A 26,996-nucleotide genomic window follows, 5' to 3' on the forward strand; every position below is an offset into this window, starting at 1 on the left:
TCCAACCCCAATTAACTCCAACACAGAATCACAAAGGCATAGACACTGCATCTTTATTTGATTATCTCTTCTCTGCTATCAACTAAAGCTAAGCTTTTCTGTTTTCCTTGCAAAAACTGTTGTCTTCCATTTGCTTTCCTGACCGTTCATCGACATCATTGGTATCAGCAGCCAAAGTGAACAGAATTGCAGGGTTCTAATACCTTAGTACCACCTAACGAGGAAACACAACATACCTTGCATCCACAGCCCAGGTGGTAACGATGATTGAGTCCTTTACGCTGGGACAGAGTCAACCGGTCCCACTTCTCATACCAATTGCACAGGCCAGTGTAAACCTTCCCTTCGTACACACGGCCTTGAAAACAGAGACATGGTCACAAGTTAGCACTTCACAGCTCAAGCGCTTTGCTCGTTTCCTGAGACCACTAATGCTCTCAATATGTTTGGCTTCAGTCGCTGTTCAACAACTGCTTTCTTTTTTATGAACTGGCTCAGGAATCGCTGGCCAGCAAGATTACAGCACTTCTGCACGTTAGGAGTGTTGTGTCAGCTGTAAGCACCAGCAGAAACATGCAGGTGAGTAATACTGTCAAGCTTGTCTCAAAAACAGAGCAAAACTAAGTGAATTGACACCTTCGCAAGAAGCAAGGCTTGGCAACTGCCATGTCCTTAGCAGCTGTATGTATAGAATGGAAGATGTTTTCATTATGAAGCACATTGTCTTTTACCTGTAATCAGATACTGGTACTTGTTGACCTCCAGCTTCACTCCACAAAGACTCTCAGAGGCTTCTGTGTAGATATACTGGACATGAGGCATTATTTGGAAGCCTCTGTACATCTAGAGAAAGAATAAAAATGCTTTAAGTTATCTTAAGATTAAAACTTTTCACGTCAGTTCTTTACAATCTATATTCCTAGACTATCATGGCAAGCAGTGAACTTTTAGTGCTTAGGATGAAGGACTGACAGCACTAGCTGGACTCGGGGATCTGCTGGATCCCTCAGGGGATCTGAGGGATCACTGGATCTGCTCCTAGGACAGAATACCCGCCTGTAACAAGACACTGCAACTCCACACAGCAACCACGCTACCACGCTTCCCACTCCCATTAGTTCCAGTGGCATGAAGTGAACAGTGCACTGACACTGCAAGCTCTGCCAACATCCTGAACATTTTTTTCCTTTACGTAGCTTCTAATCAGGGAGAAATTAGTTCAGGATTGGATTCTTTCTCCTTCATGTGATTCAAACTATTTCTTCTGAATTAAGGGATTTTTCTTTTAAACAATGACCCTATTTTCCAGTGTTGCTGCTATAAGAATTTCAAGCTTTTGGTGCGTGATCCAAGTCATCATCCCAGATGCCTCCTTCTCAAACATCTAGCATGTGCTACTCCTGCTGACCTCAGCAAGGATTTAATGTTTCACTAACTAAATGAAAGCAGAAACAAAATTCCACCCCACCTCCTAAAATTAGCCTGGTACTGATGGGTGCCATAAAGAAAATATCATGTATACATAATTCCACTATGCTTCTTCCCCTTTTTCATAGCCTTTAAGTGTAAGCCAAGATACAATTCAATTTAATTGAAATATGAACTCACAGATATACTGGCAGTTGAAATCAATCAAGAATTAGCATGTCTCTCTATCTGCATTGATTTTACTGCTGCAATTTATGGAAATTCGTACATGCTTTGAAGTCTGTGCACAACAAAGAAACAGCCATTGCATGTGTACATTGGACCCGATAAAACATATCCTGTTTTTGAAACACTGAGGATGATTTTCCTCCAAATCTCATCTTTCAAATTTGGTTATCATTTCAAATTATTTGGTCTCTTTTTCCCCACCAACTCTATGAAATACCGACTTCTCAAAGTGGAAAAAAAAAAAAAAAAGAAAAGACTATTTTAAGAAAAAAATAGGGGCTGAGAGAATCACTATTTCATATCATTTCCCAGCCTATCCTTCTCTCTGTCAGCTTTACTGATAAAGAACACGTTCATATTCATTTTAACTATTAATAAGGTGAGGCATGAAAGGAAAAAAAAATCCTAGAAAGTCCCAGAGCTATAGATTCTTGCTGCTGTGTCACGTAAGTGGTACTATTTCCCTCCATGATGTATTCTGTTCCTTGAAATCCCCTATTACCTTATTACCCCAAGGTATGCATCCCCACTTGCTCATCTTTCACTCTCCACCTCCACTCCCCCACCTAGAAAACAACAACCCTTTTTCTTCCACAGAATTCATCAGTGCTATTTTTTCTGGTGTTAGCAGCCTGCTTCCAACCTCTATGAATTCAGTGAACAGATGTCTGTTGATTTAATGGATTTTATACTAGACCCAGATACTGCATATAAAAACAAAACACTACTAATTTTTCTATGCACAGATGTCCAACCACCTTCTGGGCATCCAGGGAGTGCCTGTAAGTTTTTTTTTCCATCCTTAGTGACATTACCCTAATCAGCATGTTATGCAGTTATCACAGTTCAGTAACAGCGCTGCTGTGTACAGTAAAAGACATTCCAGAGGGTTTGTATTTTCCAGCCTTCCCTCTACGCCCTGCAAATATGCAAGGAAAGCATTTTTTAAAATTAATCACGATCTGTGAGCTTCTGTTGACATAGTATGTTTGGAATAAACCATCATGTCCTTAAGCGAGCAAAGTCTTACGCTGAATATGGAAGAAGTGAACCTTGCCTCATCTCTACATTATTCCTGCAATTTTGCTGGTATGGGATGACCTACTCAGATTTTCCAGTTACCCTCAAAACAGTTGAAGATCTAGATTCTGGCACAGGCATCCTACGTGTCCTTGGATGAGTTATTTAGCCTTCAGTGCACTTCCATTCCTCATCTGCAAAACAGCTCTGCCTTGCCTCACCAGGGTACTGTGAGGAAAGGCACACTGAATAAAGACCATGTGTTTAGACCCCACTCTAGCGGGTGTTACAGCAAGAAGCTATGATAGCAGTATCTAAGCAGATAAGAGTAGCTAAGATAACAGCTGGGGCTGCCCAGCCTCTCCAGCCAGGGCATTATCTACACTACAGAGGGCTGGATGCTGTGCATATGCAACACAAGCGATCAGTCATCCAGAGTGCTAATCTCCAGGTAGTGTAGGACTAATTAAACATCTGTGCTACAGGGTTTACACATGCACCAGCATGCTTTGAGCCCATGATCCCCCTTACAGAAAGGGCCTACAATCTAGATAAATCACTCCTCTGAGGAGCTGCTCGAGTCCTTTCCACAGGACCCTTGCATCTTTCTACGTAACTCCTTGCTTCTTCTGTCCATCAAGCTCTTAATGATTGCCTCTGAGGTAATGCTGAACTGGGATCTGTTTTTTTGACTCCAGCGTCTAATTTCTTGTTCACACTCCCATGGGTCAGCACTGGCATGGTTGCTGAAGGAAGCACGCTCAGCCCCTCAAAAAGCCCTTCAGGTCTATCCCAGTGACCCTCAGCAGTGCCAGCAGCTGAGGTGTTCATCGGCCCAGGGTTGGGGCCAGACAGGGCCCTCATCCTCTGATGACTCAAGAAAACTCACTACTACCTCAGTCCTCAGGAAGAAAATGGAAATTTGACAATCTTCTACAGATGCCTCCTTTCAAAACAAATAAACCATGTTTGGGGGACACACAACACATCCTGTAAGGGCTATTGGACCAGTAAGAAGAAGCCCAACCATAAAGCTAGCCTCTCTCCTAACTGCTACCCTCGGAGTCCTCCTGTGGCCACAAATGTGTATTTTTGGAAACATAATGACAGGGAACCAAGTATTAGCAAGAGTCACGTGCTGTTGCCTGCTAGTGCTGCTCTATTTCCAGCTGTGTCAGCATTCCCCTTCGTAGCCCCCCTGCTGCCTCAGAAACGCACGTGCAAATACTGTAGTGGTTCCTGCTGCATGAGTAACTTCTCCCCGTGACACGATGTTCCTCCCTCCATCCCTCCCATGCAAGGTCACAGCAGATGCCATGGCTTCCAGTCATCTTGCCTAACTTCAGCTCCTTAAAATTCATGTGTTTCATGTGAAGTAGACATCCCTCTCTTGTCAAATGCCAAGGAAAGGCAATTCCAAAACAACTCATCCCACCCTAAAAAAAAATTAAAAAATAGTCTACAACTCTTAGGCTGAATTATGCTTTGGTGGGTCCTGCCCGTCTCCGTTGACGATCAAGAGAGAAGGGAAGACTCAACACCTCATTTTAGTCTGTCTAAAATTAAACTTTAATCCCACCCTGCTTCTTTCCTCTTGTGCCTATCAGGTTTCACCCCTTTAAGGCTCACCCCTAAAGACTCCCTTCACAGACTAGCAACAAACCAAAGAAAGCCTTCTTGCTTTTGGCAGCCTGTGCTAAGCGTTGCCATGGTCAACCAGGGCTGTGCGTGCACATGGAGCAGAAACATCCTGCCTCCTTGTTTCTCTTGCAGTTGCCTGAAATAGCTTTGGGCCATGCTCAGAGTGCACTGCAGAACATGCATGGGTTAGAGCAGTCCTGTGCAGACCTCTGACACACGATCTTGAAATATTCTTAAATTATTTGAGATTTGAAATACTGTTAAGTTATTTGAGAAGGCAACAAGGGGAGTACTTGAAAAAGCACAAGGCCTTTTCAGGGCCGTGGGCTGACCTTATGCTCTTGCCTAGGCCCCGATCTATTTTAGTTACGAAATTCAGCAGTAAGTTCAGCAGTGTTAGCAAGAGCAAGAATCGGCCACAGCAAGCTCAAGGAGCCTCACGGAAGAAATACAAAGATAATTTGTTGCCTTTTAAGGCTCTCAATGCTCTTGAAAGGCAATTCAGTGCATGCTGCTAGACTAAAAGGTGTGTTTGTTTTTCATCTGCAGGTGCAGGCGGGTTTATAGGTGGCCAAAAAACACTGACATGTTAGTTTTATCTTCAGAGTGGTTCCCATGCAGCTGTGCAGAGCCATAGTTTTCTTTTCAGCAGGAGGACAGTCAGCTTTCACTGGGGTGAGCAAGGGAAAGATGTGCTGCGTCACTCTGAGCTCCCCCACTGCACGGAGCCGAATCTCTCTTTATGCTGAATCCCCTAAGCTCAGCAGAAAGGCAGCAGGGTTTCAGAGAAGGCACTTGGTTTGTTTGTTTATCAGGAACTATGTCCTTGGGACATTCCAGCTCCACCGAGCACTTCAACTGCTTCAGGTTCCTTCCTGCCAAAGGTCACAGTTAAATGTGCAGTGCAACTTCTCACCAACCCACCATTTACGTGGTAGGACACCACATGCCAGCAGAGGCAGCCTGACCAACACACAATCTCCCCTTTAAAATCACTCTTGCCTTTGCCGGAGGTGTAGCTTTCTGACAAAATATTGTAGGACAGCTCCTGAAAAAAGGCAATTGTTCTCTTGTGGTCTTGGCGTGAGGAATTTATGGATTACTGCAGTCTCTGCTGTAAACACTCTGGGCCTGTGCTGCAGAATAACTCAAGGAAAAGAGCCAGGACAGGTTCCTATGTCTTCTTTAAAGATTGACACCATGGTGTCTGGTGACAGGAGAGTGGCCGCTGCTCCATGCAGCGTGCTCACCTTGCCTGGGCTTGTGCTCTTCCCCTTGCCAATAGACACAGAGAAACCTTTTTTTAAAAAAAAACTCCATTACACAAAGACAGACCACCTTTCTTGTTCTGGCAGTGGAACATCAACCACTTGAGTTGAATTCTGAGGGAGCTGTAAGTTCTGCTAGTGCTAGACCAATATGTGATGACAGATTATGCATTTTTCTGGGAAATAAGCATTTGAAGTCATTCAGTTCCTGAGTCATATTTGGTTCCCTTCTCTCATTTGCATGCTTGGCTGTCTGATATCATGAATGTCATCTGACCTTCAGATAGCTGGAGAGTGTGGTGCTGACCTTATTCCTTAGACAAAAATAGAAGGAAAATCAGGGGTTCCTGCTGGGTCTGGAGGAAAAGCTATTTTGCTCACTCTCCTGCACCGCAAGTGCTTTACATCTGAAATCTCTGTGCTTAGGCAGAAGAGCAGTAATATAACACATAATTAACTTTGAGGAACACTGTCATTCTAGATCATCACTGCATCCTGTTCTTTAGCCCTGTGTTAGAAACAAAGCACCAAACCGAGCAGGAGAGAAAGGAGTGGTCATGGACAGATGGAGATGAAATCAAAAAAAGAATAATTGATGAAGCCATTGCAGCCTGTTGATGCTGAGTAGTATTGTGAAGTGAAGTACACCAGCTGAGCTGGATGGTGACAGAGCTGAACAAGAACAGCACAGAGTGCTGCAAGCCTGGTGAAGCCGGGGACTGCTGTCAAAAAAATGGAGTGGCAGCATTGTCTTGCTGCTAACGACATAACCCGTTGCTTTTCCTTTTTTTTACACAAACGCAAGTTAATGAAATCTACATTTCCTTTTGAATCTTAAAAAGATTTTTTTAAGATAAAGGAAATTAATAAGCCCGGCACGTCCCTTATGCAAAGTGGAAGCATTCCACTCTAGTGGGAGAGCCATGCCAGATTTGGCCACGTGTGCGGTTTTGCGATAGTTTATGAAACAGGCTTTGCCTCTCCTCCTCCCAGCTTTGTTGCTTAGCTATAAACTGCCTTATAAAGAGACTTACTGTTACGAGGCAAGCAACTGTTTTTTTTCTGAACCTTTACTTTGTCTAATATGTTTCAGATTTCTTCAGTGTCTGCCAAGCTTTTCCATTCCCTTTCCTTTTTTTTTTTTTTTTCCAAGACATAAACCAGTCTTATGACTGGAATCACATAGCCAAGAAAAACAACGTAGGGCTGATTTTTAGCATTACATAACAAGGGGGCAGCTTAAGAAAACGTCCAAAGCAGCAGGTTGAATGCAGTTTGTACACCAAAGAAATCAGGGCTCTGAAGAGAAGCACTTGAGAAACCAAGGAACTAGGGTAGGAGACATACCTCTTTTCACCTAAAGAGTCAATAGTTCATAGCTCTTCCAACCTGATGATATCTGAAAGCTACAGTGTTTGCTTTAGCTTTATACAAAAACCTCTGCTATATGAGTTTCCTTTGTTCTGTATATGGAAAAAATGCCATCATGCTAACTGGTGGTCACAAGGAGTGCAAGGCAAGAAGAGCTGAGAGAGCACTCTCCCAACGCTGGCAGATCCCCAGCACCACATCTTGAACTTAACAAAAGTGTTGCATGGAAAACCTTGCATTTCCATAGCTTAACACTGTCTATGTTGAACACAAACATGACTCCAGTATCTAGAGTGGCCCACCTGTCCTCCTCTACTACCAGAAACGTTAAAAGAGGAATTCAGGTATTCAGCATTGGATGTCAGGATGACCTCTTCCTGCTCCTTTCCACTCTCCAGACAAATTTCTACCAATTGTTGGTTACCTTCCATTCTGACTGACCAAGAGAACTGTTATTTTAAATACGTAATCTTTGTATGTTATCGCATGCTAACTAGAGTCATAATTATATCTGAAAATCTATGCGAAAAGTCTGCAAACATACCTTCATCTGCTTGACTGTGTATCGCATTGTTCCAAATGGTCCATCTTTCATGAGCTTCTTCCCCACAACTTTAGCTCGGATCACTGTCATGAGAGAGTAAAATACAACAAATTATAAATAACTTTACAGTGAGATACAAAAACCATCATAAGATTTAGGCTACACCCTCCAATTCAAAAAAGCCATTTAGGTAACTTACTCTGGAAAATAAAACTCCAGTCCAACCTTCCTCTCAATTTATTCTAAAAATCTCACACACAACAGAGGCATGTAAAATGGGGTGCCAAAGAAAGTAGTAATTTACAGGAAATCCAGTTGTTTGTGAATACTAAGAACAAGCATTATATGTGTTGAAACCCCACTGAAACCTGAAAAACAGACTATGGCTGGGACCAAGGCAAGGTAAAATCTTTGCACCAAGCCAGTGGGATGAAATTTGTATTGAATGCCTTAATTCTCAACATGAAGAATGATGTTCCACGAGGCACCACTTTTGACCTGCAATATCAGTGCCCCATGCAGCTTTTGTTTCCCAATAACCACAAGAGCACACTGGAGCCAGGCCAGTCAGAAGCCACCTGGAGGACGAACTAGAGCTGATCCATCAATCTATACACTGAATCCAGCCTGACACTGGTATCTGCACTGTGCTACAGATGCACCACAGCAACACCAATTGAGACTCAGCCATTACAGATAAGGACCTGGAGGTGATGATGAAGGCTTCATCAAGAGTTTTCCTGATCTTATATTTTTTCACATATTCTACAAAAATTACTGTTCTATATATCCTCTTCTCAAAAAAATAAATAAATAAATAAATCTACAATCACTTGCTTGTTTTGGTAGTAAAGCAAAGCTTAGTAACAGCACATAAATTATTCAGCTAAAGCCCACTACTCTAGAACAATCATATCACATTATAAAAGCACCAGAAGTGGCTTTTTACAAGGGCTTAAGAAAGTGAGATTTGTCAAGACCAGTCCTGAGAAGTATAAGGATCGCCGTTAGAAAACCCTATACCCCAAAAGCCACTTAAACAAACAAAAAAAGGAAGTCAAAATTCCACTAATCAAGAAAAATGAAGACAAACTCACTCTGCTCCAATTTGAATTCTGTGCCTCAGCCAGATTTCTCAAATAAACTTTAAACTTTGTAAGACAGTCCCCTTCTGGCTTTGATTCAAAGGTCCAACAAAACTTTTGTTTATTGAGTGTCAAACTTCTTTCTTAATTTTTTTTCAAATTTCTATTATCCAATGGCAGTAAAGCATATGAATTTGTACAATTTTATTGATTCCACTATTTAAGAACTTGCTCAGACTTCAATTTACTCCCTTCTTCAACATTTCATAGCGGCACTGAAGCATGTCCTTCAGGACAGTAAATATGTTTAAAATAAATAGATTCTTCTATTTGTTTCCTCCAGCCACCACCACTAGCAAAGCTACAGAAACCAGATTGCTTAAGTCAATTAAAAATAACACAATTTCTTTAAAGCTTTGTGAATTCCAGGGCACTTCACTAATAATGGAGTCCATAGCAAAGGGTGTCAAAGGTCTTATCTTCATCTGTTGTATAGGTGACATACTGAAATTGAAAAAACTGGTGTTTGCCTGGCACATCTGAAATCAACAATGGAATCTCGTAACTAATTGACAATGACAACAAATATACTAAAAAGCAATTTTGCAAAACAATAGGGTTTCCAAACCAGAACACGATTAGCATCAGAGATGACAATCACGTTCCCAGTCGCTGACAAAACACCTAAAAATCCATTTTCTTCATGTACTTAGCTGCTAGCTTGGCAGCCCATTAACTCCCTGGTTAAAGTAGTGCAGCCACTTCAGAAAGAAGACAGCTTCGATTTATGGACTAATCATCAGCTTCACTAAAGGACCAAAGATTCAGAATGTGCATCTTCACCTGCACATAACAGCATCCCAGTTTCAGCTAACACCACCCACCAGGGAGGTGAAAGGATCCGTGACTAGACAAAGAAATCCTTGTCTCTTTAGATTATTACTCCCCAGTAAGGTTAGTAAGTAGAACCTTAGTGTGGGCTATTGCTTCAAGCTTTTAAGTAAATGGGTCAAGCCCTCTATGTCTCAGAGCTGTTGCCTTTATCATCCAAATGATAAACTTTCTAAGTAGTTCCTTCCTCTGCCAAAAAGCCTGGAAGCAACAAGGAACCCACTCTGTATCATTTTTCCCATATTAAAGGAAAAGTCAGCCAAGGAGCAAAGGATGCTCCAGCTTAAGTCTACTTGCTGTATTTCGTGAGGCCGATTTCCTGCCCCTTATGGATCAGACACATCTGGGTAAATGGAGAGAAATGCTGGCCAGACAGGACTGCCCAGAGCTCCCAGCTGCAGATCTGCAGCCACGTGTCTCCCAGTTCTCATCTTTGCGCATTCAGACTGCTGTTCACCAGTTACACTGCTGAGCTACTCTTTGCACCTGGTCAAAGGACATTGCTCCTAACTCAGCAGGAGCCACGCATACTTGCCAAAGGACTTGTTCACTCTCTGCAAAGCACTGGAAACTCAAAGTATTTCTGCTGCAAGTTTAGTCCCTGTTACGCTAAAGAAATCAACTCCTTAGATCTGGGGACTCCTATTGTTTCAACAGAATAAGGCACAAGGTGCCATGACTGCTCCCCTGAATTTCTTCCTTCTCCCTGAAGCTCTATTACAGTCCTGCTGTTACTGATGGGAAACTTTATCCCACACAAGTGGTCACCAAAATAGCTGCATATTTTTAAACCACAATTCCTTTGATGTACTGCCTATAAAAATACTCCAAGATGAATGTTTCTCAGTACTTTGGGGTTTCAGGTCAGGTCACTTTGTGGGACTGGAGCAGTTGGCAAGGTCTCACGAGTGATTTGTAATTATTTATGAAAAGTTAAATTAGATGGGGATATAAATCTTGGTAAGATAAGCATGGCAGTCATACTGTGATTCAAAGAGGAGAAACCATACAGGCTGCTTCTCCAAAGTTGACACAATTAAAAAAATGAGGGGGAGAATGAACAGAGAGAAAGAAAACCGGATATTTAGATGATACTCCAAAAAACTGTCAGGAAAGTAACAACCTGCTGTGGTTGAGGATTCAAGGAACACATCTAACAATGTATCACCAATAGCCAATGTGTGCATCTTTTTTTCCCTCCTTTTAAATGTGAGCTGACTTAATACTTCAGAAAAACAGAGATGGCTCAGAATTGCCACAGGCCTAGCATAGTGCAAACAGCTCATAGTTTGTATTTCATTGGCATCTATATCATGGTTGAAGCTCTCTACATGTGCACATATACATGAACACACACAAAAATCATCTAAACACTTTTCCAAATGACACTGGGTAAGGCAAACAAATGAGAATGGGTACAGGATAAAAAGGCCCTACATGTGCTTTTACTTGTCCAAATGCATACCCATCCAAATCCACTCAAAGGCTCCTTAACTTTATCCCTTACTCTGTGGCCATTTTTTCAAAGATTCATAGGACGAGTAAGTCCAAAGGTAAGATATGGAGCAGGAGAGACACCAGCTTCACAGCTGAGATAGCGGAGAGTGGCCTTTTTCTGAAGAAAGTATTGGACAATAACCGGTGAGGGGAGTGGACCCATGCAAAATTAAGACAAGCATTTGCCAGGCTGAATAAACAATATGGTGAAAGGACTTGTATTTACAAAATCTTTTCATCTAGGCACCTACCAGCCACCACACATGTAGCAGCAGCAGCTTAGCGGCTCCTTTTCCCCTGTGCAAAAAGCAAAGGCACCAACTATCTTTCCATCCAAGCCTGTGTCCTTTATCGGGATCAGCCACTAGATGGTGACACTACCACAAATCTCACTTTCTGTCAACAAGAGGGCAGTGGTATGTGTGGAAGCTCACACCACGAATCCCAGTTGTACATCCAACCACACCAAGAGAACCAGATGCTTTCTCTCAAGCTGGCTGGTTGTCATCCATGAACAGCAGCTTTAAGTGCAGGCATGCAACCTTTAGAGACCAGGATTTGCTCCAAACCCATCTCCCTTGTGACCAATTATCATGAAAAGCTCAGGAGAGAAACATCTGCTACAATCTCATTATTGTTTCATGGATTTCTTTTTCTGGTGTGCAATATGAGTATTTTTAAGTGAGAAGTTTGGCTGAGACGTACGTTCATTGCACTTAAGTAAATTAAGGATGTGGAGAATTCTTGCTGTTTACTAATGAAGACATAGGGGAGAAGTTATTCTCCCCGCCCGTTCTTCAACATCAGCTACAGCCTGAGGCCACTGGCTACAGCAGGAGCTGGACTGCCAAACCAACCCCAACAGAATGGGGCACTTGGAAATGCCACCTCAACACGCAGTGTGGGACATGCCAAGGAGGAAGACCGCCATTTTACCCATCCAAGGACCTGTGCCCACTCCCAAGAGCAAGTTACTGAGAACTTTTCCCCAAGCTTACTAGCAGCTCTCCCACTCGGCCTGTCTCACAAGAGCTCCTTACGGTGCTGTACATGCCATGGGGCTTCCATCACACAGGGCTATGGCCAGGGGTGTGTTTAAAACTTCCTAGCACCCCTAGCACCCTACTGAGGTATCAGTCAGCTGGCCAAGGCGGGATGCTCTCACACACAGATTTGCTAGCATTGTAGAAATGCTGATGGTGCTGCTTAAAGGATAGAATTGCTCTGTGCTTGTCTCGTGCTCTCCCTCTCTCACACAAGCTCGGTTCCTTTTCCCACACCCCGGCTGATCTGTTAGCAATCATTACCAACACTCTTGGCCTCCCTAATAACAGAGGGCCATAATTTCAAGTGGATTGTGTCCTTTGGACTGGAAGTCTGGCCCAGCTGTACGCAGCCTCTTGGGGACCTGTTAAATTGCCTGGTGGCTGCAGGCTTGCATGAGAAGCCAGCGGGTGGGGCTGTCTCTGGAAGAGGGACAGGAAAACACCCGCTCACCCGTTCCTCCACTTTTATGGCAAAGCAGAACAGAGGGGGAAATGCTGATGCCAGCAGGGGGTCACAAAAGGGCAAAAAACAGATGCAAGTCCCCAGTCCGTCTGATCATTTGTCTGTACTGAAAGACGCATCCTCCCATGTAACCAAAACAGAATTATTTTACAAACTGGAGTATTGAATTTGAAGGCTTCTTGCAAAGACTGAGAAGGCTGAAAAAATACAACAGAGGAGCTTTCTCTTGCCTTGTTCCACCGTGACCTCCAGCCAAAGCCACAAGAGCAATGAAAGCCTCTTTTGCTTTGTCTTGGAACACGCCAAGGGCAGCAGTGCTGCTGGAAAGCATCACTGGAGAAGCTCATCACAAAACCAAAAAAAAAGAGGTAGTGAAGTAAGCAGTTTGCTGCTGGCTGCCTTCCTCTCATACCCCTCACCAGCTAGCTCCCAATTAACTTACTCAACTGACAGCCCAAATCTTGACCTTTTGGCTTTTCATCACACTCTGAGGAACACCGATCAAGAAAGAGCACCCTCTTAACACCAACCGCTTCTACCAGTCAGTAACAACAAAAAATAGCACAGTGGAAAGAACTTGTACTTCCATCAGTAACTACTAAGCTTTCTGGAACATTTTGACTGACATAAGTCTAAATAAAAACAGGAAGGGAAGACACCCAGGTATCTGTCCCTCCAATTTCTGACCAGAACTATTGGCCTTCAAACCACTTTTGGCCTTCGTCCTACAGATCAGAAAACTGTCCCTAACTGTGGCACTGCAAGGCTATTTGAAGCCTGCCCCAGAAAGCAGAAGGCAATTAAATGGGATCATCCAGACCCAAGTTCTACTTGAACCAACTGATCATAAATGCAGTTGCTAAATAGTAAGCAGGTTTTTTATTCCTTTCTATTCTACAGCTTTTCCTAGGCACTGAGAGCCTGTTTGCAGGACACACTGAAATTGCCTCACTTCCAACACCACAAAACAGGCATGACACATTCTTTCACACATGATCAACTGCATCAGACCTCCCATCACTTCAAAAAAAAAGATATAAACTGTTCTAGAAGGGTTTTCCCTATGTGGGAGAAGGCTAATCCTCCCAACAAGACCACACATTAAATATGCAAGGTTGCATGAAACAAGCAGAATTTGGGTTGTGCTTGGCATTTCTCCTGTAGCTTATTAACTGAACACAAATTTTGAGGTGGCATCACTTTTGAGGTAGCAAGCATTTCACTCCCTCTCTATATTGTGCATCTCACCCTATGGAAGCCCAAGCAGTACTGCCTTGGAAATACATCGTGAACAGAAAGAAAAGAGAGTCTTAAACAAGAAACTGAAAATTCTCTTCTAGATATTTCATTCTGGTTCCTACACGCGATTTGGTTGATGCTCAGCTGCCCAGCACTGCCCCTGCATCTAACTCCTCCTGTCAGTTCCCTCACTTTCATACACAGGTAGACTGTTTGGAGGACAGAGAGAAGACTGACAGGAGGAGGAAGAGAAGAGGGATCTAAAATGTATTTTCACCCATTTACAAGAACAATCCTTAAAGTCTATGTGTAGATGGTACGTTTTGTGCCAAGCAAAACCAGCTTCAGGAAATACCTCTTACTAAAACACAAAGAAGCTGAAGTCAGAAAAAAAATAAATCTGTTGTTACTAGCTATTAGTACCTACTGAGTTCAGGAAAGCCAGGCGGGACCAAGAGATTATCTAGAACAGGCAGAGCATGACTAGTTGAGTCATAAGAGTTACATGCATCACTAAGTTAAACTCACAGCTTGCGTCAACAACACATTCTAGGTTTGCTACAGAAGTAAGCAAACAGAGCTGCTGCAGGCTGCAGAACAAGCGTGCCTACAGCTCTCAGGATCTTCTGACAAAATAAAGAGGAACAAAATCCACTCCTGTAAACTAGACATTTCTGTCTCCTTTTTGTCAGGCTTCTTTTTTTTTTTTTCCCCCAACTAAATATTTAACTAGTTGCTGACAGATGAATTCAGTCTAGAGGCAAAAAGCAGTAGTTGAGTATCAGAGTAAAGGAAGGATGAGCAACGCAAGTGGAAGAAGCAGGAGTGCCCCACAAACAGAGCGCAGCAGAGCAGCACCTTCTCTTCGCTCTAAGGGATGTTCTCAGAAGAGAGCACATTGCCTTGTTTTGTGTCACTGACAACTAGCAAAGAACGAACTGCTTTCAGTCAAGGTTGGCAGTATTGAAAGGAAACCAACAAAATGCACTTTCAGAGCCAACTTACAACAATGGATAGAAATAATATGCATGTGACTCAAAGCTGGTCAGGTAATGCCTCACTCAAACACCTTTTCCCTATTCCTTTTGGTCTACATAAGACTTCAAGAGTAACATTTAACTTAGTCCTAACTTCTGGATCAAGCATTGTAGACATAGTACATACAAGACAAGGGGAAGCCAGGCTGAGACAAGTAAGGCTCTGGTTTCTCACAGCTCTTTGGAAGCATTCGAAGGAGCCACAGCTCTTAGTGTTCCACTCGGAGAATATGGCAGGGCTGAGGTGAGACCAATTAGGGGCAAATGGAAACCACATGCGATTTTAATGAAACAAGGAGCTGGAGTGCATGGCTTACTGCTGCAGGAGCATTTACTGCCTGAAAGGAATGTGCATCTGGCATTGATCGTTTCCCAACCCATCAAGTGAGCTGTAACATAGAAAGCAAATTGGAGCATATGAAGAGAGATGAATTGCCTGAAGAAGTACCGTTAGGGGAACAGCCTTTGCAAGAAGAAAATGTGTCCTCTGGCTGTGATTTAGTGATATGATTGCAAGTGAGGCTGATCGGACATTTCCACAGATCACAATCAGAAGAATAAACTACAAGCACAAGTGTTAGAGTGACTAAAATGGATTGTGTGGTACTTTAAAGAACCTAGGATCACAAAAATCCTGTTCTGAGTTACATGGAGCAGACTCTTACTCCCTGAAGGTCATAGGCACCACTTAAAGAATAAAGTACTGCTGACCATAAGCAAGGGCAACATAGAGTCCTCAAATGCAATGGCTGTTTCTGAAGGTGAATGATGTTGTTCTTATGTGTACCTCAATCAGGTAGACAGTGAGGAGATTTGAAGCTGAAGAGACAGTGCAGATACACCCCTTTTCCCCATTTTTTTTCTTTTTTACTGCATTTTTTTTTTTTTTGAAGAAGTTTCAGTTCTGCTAGGAAAGAAAAGTCCTCGGTCTGCGAAGCTGTAGATAAGTTGCTCTACTGGGATATGGTTGTTCCTTTTGCAAGCTGTCGTGTTGCACTTTGATATCCAGTTCTCAGAACAAAACCGCTATCTCCACCAAGCAGTCAAGAGACTGCTCAACAGACATCAGAAGGCAGCAGAGGGGGGAAAAGGATGCCCTCATCCAGCACTCAACTGTATATACAGTGAATGTCCAAGGCTTGCACCTGGTAGATGCTACTTTGCTTTTCATTTAACAGTGAGACCTTTCTAAAGCCAGATACGTAGAACTGGCATGTCTTTGCTTCTTTAGCATTAAGTCTCCTTTCTTTGATATGTGAAGTTAACAAGCTTAATCACTGTATTTTTCAAGGAGGCAGTAGAAAATTCTTGAGTCAAATCTGCTATTTATTAGTCTTCCTTAACACACCATGCTATCCACAAATGCACTGGGAGCTCCCATCCAAATGGGGTAACAGGAGGAAGAGGAGGAAGGAGAGTCCTGCAAAGAAGACCTTCTGAAAGCAGTTTTCTTCTGTGCATGAGAAATGGAGCAGCTCTGACAGCGCACGTAAACCTTTCAAAACGGGGAGTATCAAAAGCCACAGGCCTGGACACTCCCAGCCTCAGTGACTTACTTCAGAGGAGTCCTTCCTTCAGCACCTCGCCCGGCCGGGACGGGTGCCAGGCCCTGCGAGGAGCCTGCATGCTGCTGATCACTCCATTTTGCACGTAGGAGCTGGGGAGGAAGAACTGTTTGGGAACACATATAGATTTCAAGGGTACTGGGTGGACCTGCCAATTCCTTCCTGCATTGGAAAACTTGCATTGAACTGATAGAGTCAGCAGCTGTCCATGTCAAAGAGGTATACATATTTAACCAGGTCTGACCTATATGTGCTGCTCTGCTGTTCCTATTTGCACCAGACCCTACAGGACCTAGTAATAAGCCTGCCTGACACTGGAATTAAACCTGCATTCAAGCAATTTCTGCTGTCAGCAGCCAGTACCTTTGCCCACTGTCATGCTGTAACTTGTTCAGAAGCTGACAGCCTCTGTGGAGTGTCCACTGGAGATGATGTCCACGACAATTCTGGTTTATCATGATGCTTAAGGAACGTATTAATCACCCATTTTATTAAAGTCCATTATCTAACCGCAGTCACTAATACTATGGATTAAATTTCTGAGTTCAGCTACATTAAAAATTCCACCCTGAAGTCTCAGCACCATTTAAAGACCTAGGGCATAGCTCTCAGGACACTGGCCGGGCAAACTTCACACTGGCCAGCTCACCCACCTGGCCAGCATCCCATCAAGTACCCCACCCTATCTGTGTGCTTAAACATCAGCCTTCAGTTTCAACCATCAGAGGGACATCGAGGGCCAGAGTTACTCAGTGATGATTTGTTTTGTGAATAAGATTAAAAAAAAATAAATAGGAGACTGATATGAGAGGCTTATGAAAAGAGGTAATTAGAAGAGCTGGAAGTCCAAGAACATCTGTAAGCAACAAGCATTTACATGAATAATTATTGCACATTGTACATCCTCTGGCTTTGAAGGGGCAGGATTTTCCCAGTGCACAGACACAGAGCACTGGCAGCAGAAAGGATAGGCAGACACTGGCCAGCAACTTTTGTTCTTCAAGTGGTTTCCTCAGAAAATCCCTGACTGTCCTACTGACAGACTAGCTAAAGTTGCTCCTTAGAAACGGTGACATAGAGAAATGGTAATTTAGTTCTTTTATTACCCAAACTTTCTTCATCAAAAGGAATTTTCTTCAAAAGTTCATGTTCATGGACAGCCCAAAGGGCTCAATGCAGAATAGATGTCCAGAAGTTATGTACTGCCTTACTACCCTGACACTTATGTTCATCCTGGTGTTCCCAGTAAAATATTAATGCGATACGGCTCTTGGCTAGACTTCCTTAAGCAGAGAACGCACTAAATAGTTAGTAGTGCCTGCCCTACCACCAATTGTTCACTGTGGGATCTTTATTTGTTTTTGCACAAATCCAAGACTAACCCGTAGTGGTCTGTTCCTGGTCAGTATTGCTGATTGGTGCTTTTTATGTGGAAATGTTCAAGTCTGACCATAAAAACCTGATGGTGGTTTAATTAATGTTAACCTACCAGTCAACTAGCTCACCTGTACTACTGGAGTTTGAGAGCTTCATAAAGTATTCTTACCAAAATCTTCCATTTAAGTTTTAACTTGGGCAAGTTAGGCCTGCATTCTGGTATCAGTTCTTACGTGTTCTTGTCACTTTATTTTTTTTATTTTTTTTTTTAAGAAAAGCAAAATGCTTTATACAAGACATGGATGGTTAGTCATTAGATTTCAGCAAAGCCATGAACATGAGCTAACCTCCCAGGAGCCTGCTTTGCAGAGCTCGGGTGAAGCTCACAACCAGAGCACAGGTGTAAGCAAGTTTAAACATCTTGACAGGAAGGGCACTAACACAAATGTAAGGGGAAATGCCTCATCTCAGTCCTCTGACAGCAAGCAGCACAGCCACAAGCTTGTTTGTTCATTAATGCAGCAAACCCACAGAGAACTGCCCATTGCCGAGGGCTAAAACAAGTGAGGGGTGGGTAGATGTGTACTAAAGAGAATCCTCAGCATCCAGAAAAAGATAACCACAAAGCCCAGAGGACTAATGACCCAGGATCCCTCCCAACTTGAGAGGTAGCGTGTAAACTGATCAAAATCACCATCTCCTGCAGGGGAGGTTGTTCCTGTTAAATCATCAGGGACAGGACTGGAAGAATTGTTTCTGGAATGCTTTTTCCTGTCAGGAAATGTGGTTTTACTTAAGTCACAAATTTCTAAGAAAAGCATCAACTTCAGCAAAAATATTTATTTTTCTCCTCAAAAAAAAATGAAACCTATTTTCATCCTGAGTCAGCGTTTCTCTTTAATTTCTCTTGAAGTCTAAATGTTAATGTGACACCTCTTAACCCTTCAAAACATTCGTTTCAGATGCATCAGAATAATCTTTTTTTTTCCTGAAAAATCCATTCAGAAGACTGTAATATTTTAATTTTCCCTCCCATTTCATTTTGAATGAATTTCCACCATTTCAAAACTCTCTGCGGAAGAGAAATCCCAACCCTCTCCAACACATGCCCAGATTCCTCTTTCGCTCTGTAAATCAGAGGTGACAACAACAAGCTCTAATGACAAAAGCAAGAGTAACTTTCATTTTCCACCCTTGTTTCTAAAAAGCACCAAGTGACAAATTCCTGCCAGTGAAAGCTGCAGGTGCCAGGAGGTGGCATCATTTCAAAAAGTAAACCTGTTCTTCCTTATCTCGAAGGGGATCTAAGCCAAAATGGGCACCCAACATGAAAGTCCTTTAATTCAGTGCGCCAATAAAAGCCTGTCAACACCATGGACCATAAACGAATGCAGACGTACTAGAGCTGTCTTTAAAAAACGACTTAGGACACCACAGACACGGTCATTTAACCTGCTCCTCGAGTAAAAGCACGGTGCTGCTGAGTGCTTGTTCTTTGAGACTGCAGGCAAGTCAGCTCTGACAAATGCCTTCCTCTTCTCTCTATGCTTTCTAGCCATTTCCAACATTTTGAAGCAGTATTGTTTGATTGCAGGCTGCTTCCTGAAGCTGCTTCCTTCAACTGCCTGCTGAACCCAGTGGGAATCCTGCCTCCAATTTCAGCCGGAGTGGGATCAGGCCCTACATAAGTAGCGGCGGAATCCCCAGACTTAGGAGCTGAACAGCTGCCTCTGCCCTTCCGAAAGAAAAGAGGAAAAGTTACTCCTGCAGCTGTTTTCCCCTAAGTGCCTTCACTCCGAACTGTAACAGGACTGGAGGGAGGGGGAGAAGGTGGAATTTTAATAACCCATTAAAAAGAAGTACGGGCCATTGCGCAGCAGCTCTTTCAGTTCGACTCAAGCAGGGTCACTGCTGCCAGGCTCAGACAGCCCTAAGGGCACGGGAAAAGTCGTCTTCTTGTTTTCACATCTCATTCACTGAGCGGGTAACGAGGGGGAGGGAGGAATCAGCTTTGGGGTTAATTAGCACCATGAACAGACAGCTGCATTGTCATTAGAAGTTCAAGAAGTCATCAGGGTCATCACTGAACCGCAAGATGTACACACACGCACACGAGGCACACGTCTAAGCCTGGAGTTTTAGAAGCCTTGCTTGGCTCTGATTTTCCACTACTCCAAGGGAAACTCTTTGAGTTAAGAACACTGAACTGTTGTGGTTCTGAGGAGAAGCCAGAAGCACAAAGGCACTCCCCTTCTGAATGGTAGCTGTTCATCCCCTTTGGAGCTGCTTAATTTCGCACTTAATATACCAACTAAGAATACTTACATGGCTTTTTTCCCCTGAGAAAAATCAGAGGTCTAGCTTACCAAAGAGTAGTTTCAACTCTGCTTCCAGTATTCTGTGGGAAAAGCAGACAAAACCAGGGTACCAATGCACACAATTTCCTTCCACTGCTTCCTTCCACAAGCAAGGAAACAGAGGAAGTGCAAGTGCATATTAGCAAAACCAGAAATGATCATGTATAAAGAAAAATGAAAAGACAAAACCTCCAAAATGACAAGTACTACTATTAATAAGGTTTGGAGCAGTGCTGGCCTCAGAAAGTCACAATTTGGCTTAAAAACAAAAACAACAAATTATCTAACTATGCAAAACAGCCACAGATTACTTTCTCACTGCAGTTCACAGGAATGTTTTCTGGTAAGGGACGTTAGTGAAAACGCATGAAGAAAAATAAAAGGATTCCCCTCCCACCTTCCAAAAGAGGTTAGGAAGTAAGTAATACTTCAGACCTTGAGTAGTGAAAACATTACTGCTTCTACAGAAAGCAGACTGGCATTGCCTGATCCTGTCAGCTGTCACTTTGCTGCCAATATATTCTAAAACCAAACTGGGGCTAAGACTAGTATCCCTAAAGTGAAACCTCACAAAAAATGTGGTTTTCCTTTTCTGGGTGAAAGGAACACAGATCCTGCTTGCTCGTGCTATTATATTGGCAGTCAAGTCTGATATATGTAGCTCATGAGTGTACAGTTCTATTTGGTGCTTGCTCTTTGCCAAGGGAAATTACTCCAGGAATATAGAAGCCAGATTGGATTTATTTATTTATTTATTAGCCATGATAGCTCTGTTGATTCCAGTGTATGCTGGTTGTTCACATTCCCAAATTTCAGTACGTTCAGGAACATACAGCCATTGAAGGACCTCAGGTAGAGATGTTCTCAGGAGGAAAATATATATTACATATATATATAAAATAAAAAGATATAGTCCAAAAATCACACTTCAGAGGAGAAATTACATTCATCAGCATTTCAGTTCTAATTTCCCACATTAGGGTGGCTATTGGAAGCTCTGATGGATTTCATCAATAAAGCAAACCCATCTGGGCTAAATAGCTCTCCTTTAGAAACTCCTTGGAGCTCTTCCACTCCTATCCACAACTCTGCATATTTTTTGGAACAAAAGCTGCCTTTTCTCTATTTGACTATGGTGTTAACCTGGCGGGGCTGCCTCATCGCACCACTGCAATAATCTTTCAATAACCACTGTGGTCAATCTTTCTTTGCTGGTCCACATGTCTGTTGGGGAATATATGCTGGAAGGAACCCTGCTGTGTATGGACTTTATGAGGGCTTGATGAGCAAATACGGAGCCTGCAGAGAAACGTGACCCCCATCAGGTGTGCCACTACAACTACCACCCTATGATCCTGTTCTGTCCACTCTCCTGTCCTTCCATCAAGGAGGCAGCCTAGTCAGAATACGTGCAGGCAATGTTGTCAAATTCAGAAGAGGGGAGCTTTGAACAGCACAAAGGACAAAGTTTACGTCAATGGTCCAAGCTACCATACTGCATAAAAGACAAACAGGAAAAGGTCTCAGTACAATTTCTGAGACTGGAGGAAAAGAAAGACCCAATGCTTTCCTTTATTCTACCTCTTCCAAAAGCTATTAGTTCTGGAGGAAATTGCTATGAGAGAAGGGCATTCAGAAACAAACATGAGATCTAGCATGGACAGGAAGGAACCTATTGGCTTGAAAACTTTCCGGTACTAGTGAAAGCTTTGTTTCCCATCCAGCCAAACACACAGGTGCTGCCTGCTTTTTTCAACCTACACCGTTTCTTCAACCAACTTAAACATAGCATGGGAAGAAAGGCCAGTAAGAACCTGCTTCCCAATTTGCTGTGCTGTTTTTCAAAGGAAGAGTCAATCTTTTGGAGAGGATGAGTGTCCTTGGGATCAAACACAATTTGGTCCAACACAGCCTTAGCTCAAATAAAGCCCTTCCCTGCTGCTGGACACCTCAAGGTAAGATAGTGTAAATGATAAAATGACCACATGACCTGCCTAAGAAAGTCTCAGCAGTTTCTCCATAACACTGTGAGCAGTTCTCATGATTTCACAGCTAGGGAGTAAATGTGGAAAGCAGATGAGAATGACAAAAAAACCATCAGAGACCACATTATTATCTGATGAGCCATTCATCTGCCAGAGCACAGGCAACCGTGCCCTGCGGAGCACAGAACCCCATGTCTTCAGGGCTCTGAATCATGCAGCTCTAGCTGCCAGTGCCACTCCTGCAGACTCCTGTTAAGTCACACAGCAGAGAGGTGCAGGGCTCTGCAAACACAAGGACCTATAGCTCTAGCCTTATAGCCCCATTATTATTTGGTAAGCATCAGGAGACATCTCAGAACAAAATATGAATAAATACATGATTCCCATCCTGCAGGCCAAAAAGAAAAAGAACAAACTAGAATATGCTGGGAAACTCACATGGAAAGTAGTTTTGACACTTATACTGATAACAAAATGCCTTCTCCAGGGTTAAACTATCAAATGCCTTTGAAGAGTTTTGGAAGGAACTTAAAACTGCAGGGTGTGAATCGATCACTAAATACAAGGAACTAGGATGACAGCCACAGAAGAGACTATGAGAAAATTGGGCTATCCCATATCAGGCTTCTGGGAGGGATATTGGTGTCAGCATCAGAAGTCCAGACTAGATGGATGGTGCATATGACCCTCGATCACAGGTGGTATCGCAGTATGCTTGTTCAAAAGCGAAGGTGCTAAAGGGAACCTACTGGTAAGGGTCACTGTGTGTTTGCCACCAGGTCTAGCCAAACTCCTCTTTGAATGGATAACATTCCATTAAAACCGTCCTGTCTTGTGCCACCTAGGAATTCTGTCTGATATTGTTGAATCCGCTATCTCTGGGCTGTTACACAGTGGGGGAAAAAGCAGGACAGCTGCTTAATTCTGTTGCAAATATAGTCTGTAGAGAAGATGGGAACAGACTTATTGAAGTCTCCTTTTTATCTTGATCCTCTGAGGAAATAACCAACTAAATCCTTAATCCCCTGACCCCTTGGGGGAAAAAAATAAGAAAAAAGGGACAGGGGCTGCTCTTCAAATTTAGAAAAGTAAAACAAAGGGCTCACGAACTCATCCTGCCCTAACCCCAGCAAAATCTTTGCAACACTGAGTCACCTGCATGTGAGCTGCAGCCCGTCTTCCTACACCTCTCTGGGGCTGGGGTTTTTGTCCTACTGGACACTAAGGGAGGGCCCTGTATTTTCTGGCTATTGAAGCACTTGCACGTGAGGGCTACTGAAGTGTCCCAGAGGAAACTTCATTGTTTTATTTCCTGTTGGACTGATCCTCTTCACCAGGGCACTTTAGGTACATGTTACTGCAACTGCTGTACTTTTCCATGTAGCGTGGTCCCTCAACCAGCGTCTCCTGTTCCTTCTCCAACCTCTCTTCCCCACCCTACCTTCTTCCCAAATACCAGAAACTGCTCAGTTTTTAGCTCTGGGCCATGTGCAGTTTATTATTTACTGGAGGAAACTGTTCACTTGGAAGCAGGGCTTTATATCCCAGCCCAGAGGTGACCACGATAAACAGGGAGGCCGCTTCAGTCCTGAAGGACTCCCTCCATTTTCCAACAGGAATCCAAAGCGGGGGACCCAGCAGCCCCACACTCAACAAGGGCTGGCCTACAGGCCGCTGCGTGCTGCCACCTCAAACCCCTTTAATCTGCAGCGTGTGTGTGCCTCCAGCCCGATGAAAGGCAGGCGGGATATTTATAGCGGTGTCAGACAAGGCAGGAAGTAGGAAACCGGGGCGGGTGTTTGGAAAGCGTATAAAGGGCTCGGAAAAGCACGGCCAGCCTGGAACACCTTCCCCAAGAGGACGCGGGGCTGAAGGAGAAGCGTCAGGGGAATAGCTGGTCTTGTTCAGACATCCTCCAGATCTCTCCTCCTCTACCTGTTGCCTCTCCAGCACCAGCTATTTCCTGTCTTTCAAAGTCAAGTGGAAGTTTTCCATTCTGAGGTTTTCCTGTCTTGGTACAAGCAAGCACTTTTTTCCCCTCCTCTAAGTATTTTAACTGTTTGGAGACCAAAAACCTGCTCGCTAGGGGAAGAGCTTCCTATTTACAGCTGACAACAGAAATTTGAGAGGGCTGATTAAGCCCCAGAGGAGCAAGATTTTTTGCTTGTTCATGTATTCACTGAGCATGAGGGACTGAACTTGTTGTCTGAGCAAATGCTCCAGTGCTCTTCTATAGAAAATTAAGAGACTAACATAATGCCAGCAGGCCTCCCTGGGGGCTGCACTGCAGCAACACCCGACATGGAGAGAAACACTGAGAAAGGGAAACAGATGTTGAAGTCCCAGTGCTGTAATTACAATATAGCACAAGGGAATTAAAATTCATGTCTTTCAGCCCAGGCCAGCAGGAGCTTGGGTCAGTTTGAACATGGCCCTGTGGAATAGAAGTACTCCTGTTTCCAATGTGCTGTTGTAGGATTATTTTATTTTTTTTTTAATGAATCACCAGGGAGCAAGAAATAATAATGTGTTACCTTCACACTGTTGCACCTGGTGCAGCTGTTGCTATCTGTGCAAGTGTTGTGCAAATGCAGTGCAATTTATATCCACTTTGCTGAAGTACCAGTGATCATGCAGGCCAGGAGAAACCCAGTCCTTTACATGTCAAAGTCAAGGAAGCAAGAAGCGAAAATTTTAACAGGGTCTTTTTTCATCCTTGGAATTTTTCATATACCTGTCTTTACCTCCCATATAAACCAGTTTCAAGTTCTTGAGAAACAGCAGGGCTACAATACCCATCTGTTACTGAAGTGGCTGCATAACTAAGGACAATGATTGTTTTTTGTGTGTATTTCTGTCAATAACCAATAGGTACTGCACAATGACAGCTCTGCCATTTGCATGCTCACCCAGCATCTCCTGTCTGCACAGAGTCAGGCTACTACTTCATGTATATGAAAAGTACTTTTAGACAACATATTGTGTTTGGCTTAATTTCATTTGCCTCTCCTGATGTGGAATCCACATCATTTTCAAGCTATACTGTATTTTCCTTATAAATTCCATGGGGGAATTAAAAAATAAATAAATAAATAAATAAATAAAGCAAAACTACTTCTTGCACACACAGCCCTGCAATGTGCACTTCTTGAAGGGCTATTTGCAGGAACTGTGCATTCCTCTAAATGGAGGCTTTTCAAAGCCTGAGCCCTGATCACCAGTCAAAAACAAACATGCTACAGGCTGTTAGAGAACAATCAGTAGAATACTGTTGTTGTTTTGTTTTTATTTTTTTATGAGTGTTGTACTGCCCATCTTTTTACTGAAGCCACAGTACCCATTTCACTTCCCTGGATGGCACAGATCCACCTTGGGCTTGCCCCAGTTTCAGGTAGGGTGGCCTATCACACATCCCAGCTAATGATTCTTCTTCACTTGACCAGCCTGTAACTAGTTCTTCAGCAACACTTCCATACAGCATCACTCCCTTCTCCAGTAACTCTTCTCTCATACTCCAGGACCATTCTTTGATGGGTCTTTGCAGCTTCTTTAGCTCCTAAATACCTTTCCCATTACAAGTTTCTGACTGAGCCTATTTGTGTCATCACCCTCTTCCCCACCCAGCAACAAAGCTGGACTTTCTCAGACCTGAGTCCACTGACGCAGACCACCAGTCCTCCACTAGTCCAATCCAAGACTTTCCCCCCAGGCTGAAAACAGCCTCCCCAAGAACTGCTCTCTGCTGGTTCCCAGTGGATTTCAGTCCCCAGGATACCCCACATCAATTCCTTCCTTTCTTCAGTAAAAAATGATATTCTACATCTCAAGCAAACTGCTGCTGATATTTGATGAGGTCTGATGAGGTCTGATGATGATTTTTGCTGATGCATCTCTCTGCTATTTATATTGTTTTATTGTCTGTATTCTGTTTCTAAGGGCTGAAATTGCCCTTTGGAAAGGTCTTGTATAAACATGAGCAGGAATTTGGACTATTCATAGTCAACATTTGTTTTACCAGCACGAAACTCAAGAGACTTCTATCTTGTTTCCAAAAGGCTCACAGAATCGTTTTTAGCTGGCAGAAATGTTGAATAAATAGAATAATCAGGGTTGTGTAAAACAACATGCATTTTTATGTTATTAGACATTGTCAGCTAATCTACTAAATCTTCACTCTGGTCACTCAAGGGAACTACTTCACATTACAGTAGAAGGTTAACTGCTTTTTTTAAATACAGTTTCAAGCACTTTGGTGTTTGTAGCATTCCTCTTGGAAACTTGAAACTGTCAACTCAACTCTGATAAAAGCCACTGAAATGCCGCTGAGACCAGTGGCACTACACCTGCTTTACTTAAATTATGATGCTGGTCCAGTGTTCTCTTTCCATATTGATAACTGAGCCAGATTTAGATCTGGTGTAAGAGGGTGTAAAACTATTTAACTCACCTTGGTCTCTTCTACCTCAGACCCAGTACCAGCCTAATGCTTTCAGACAGCAGAAATTTGAAATTCATATGCCTCATGTTTATTCACTCTCCCAGTAGACAAGCACAGGAATCAGGACATCGGTTAACACTTTTTCTAAGATATTCCAAAGCAAGTCCAGTTTAACTCGGGCTTTAAAGAAGCACTTACCCCGCTAAGGTGAAATAACACTGGTAGCAGTCACCAGTGGGCAGCACACAGACAACTTCAGTATGCTCCTTCTGGTACCACTTTACAGGAAGACTTCTGGGTTTTAATAAAGCCCCAGCAGCATGTCTCCCTCCTCTGGGACTCAGGTACGCAGGCACTTGAAGTACTTTCAAGTACATGAAAGAGGAGAGCCATACCCTGAAAGTCTAGAGTAATATGCAGCACATCCGAGCAAAAGCCTCCTCATCTTGAACAACAACAAAAACCTCATCACTAAAATGAAACTCAAGCACATGCATCCCAGACATTATTAGGACT

At 43.1% G+C, this 26,996-nt stretch overlaps 2 protein-coding genes across 2 annotated transcripts in view; one reads left to right on the forward strand and one right to left on the reverse strand.

Annotated features, from left to right (window-relative positions):
• Positions 1-26,996, forward strand: part of SYN3 (synapsin III) — a 190,167-nt gene that overhangs the window by 74,334 nt on the left and 88,837 nt on the right. The gene's annotated exons all lie outside the window — the stretch shown is intronic.
• TIMP3 (TIMP metallopeptidase inhibitor 3) overlaps positions 1-26,996 on the reverse strand; it is a 37,062-nt gene that overhangs the window by 5,027 nt on the left and 5,039 nt on the right. The window contains exons 2-4 of the mRNA XM_032208104.1: positions 7,501-7,583; positions 732-843; positions 237-358 (exon numbers count right to left, since the gene is read on the reverse strand). Coding sequence (XP_032063995.1) covers positions 237-358; positions 732-843; positions 7,501-7,583 — 317 coding nt within the window. The remainder of the gene's footprint in view (positions 1-236; positions 359-731; positions 844-7,500; positions 7,584-26,996) is intronic.

The sequence above is a fragment of the Aythya fuligula genome, chromosome 1, assembly GCF_009819795.1.
Source record: "Aythya fuligula isolate bAytFul2 chromosome 1, bAytFul2.pri, whole genome shotgun sequence".
NCBI classification, from domain to species: Eukaryota; Metazoa; Chordata; class Aves; order Anseriformes; family Anatidae; genus Aythya; species Aythya fuligula.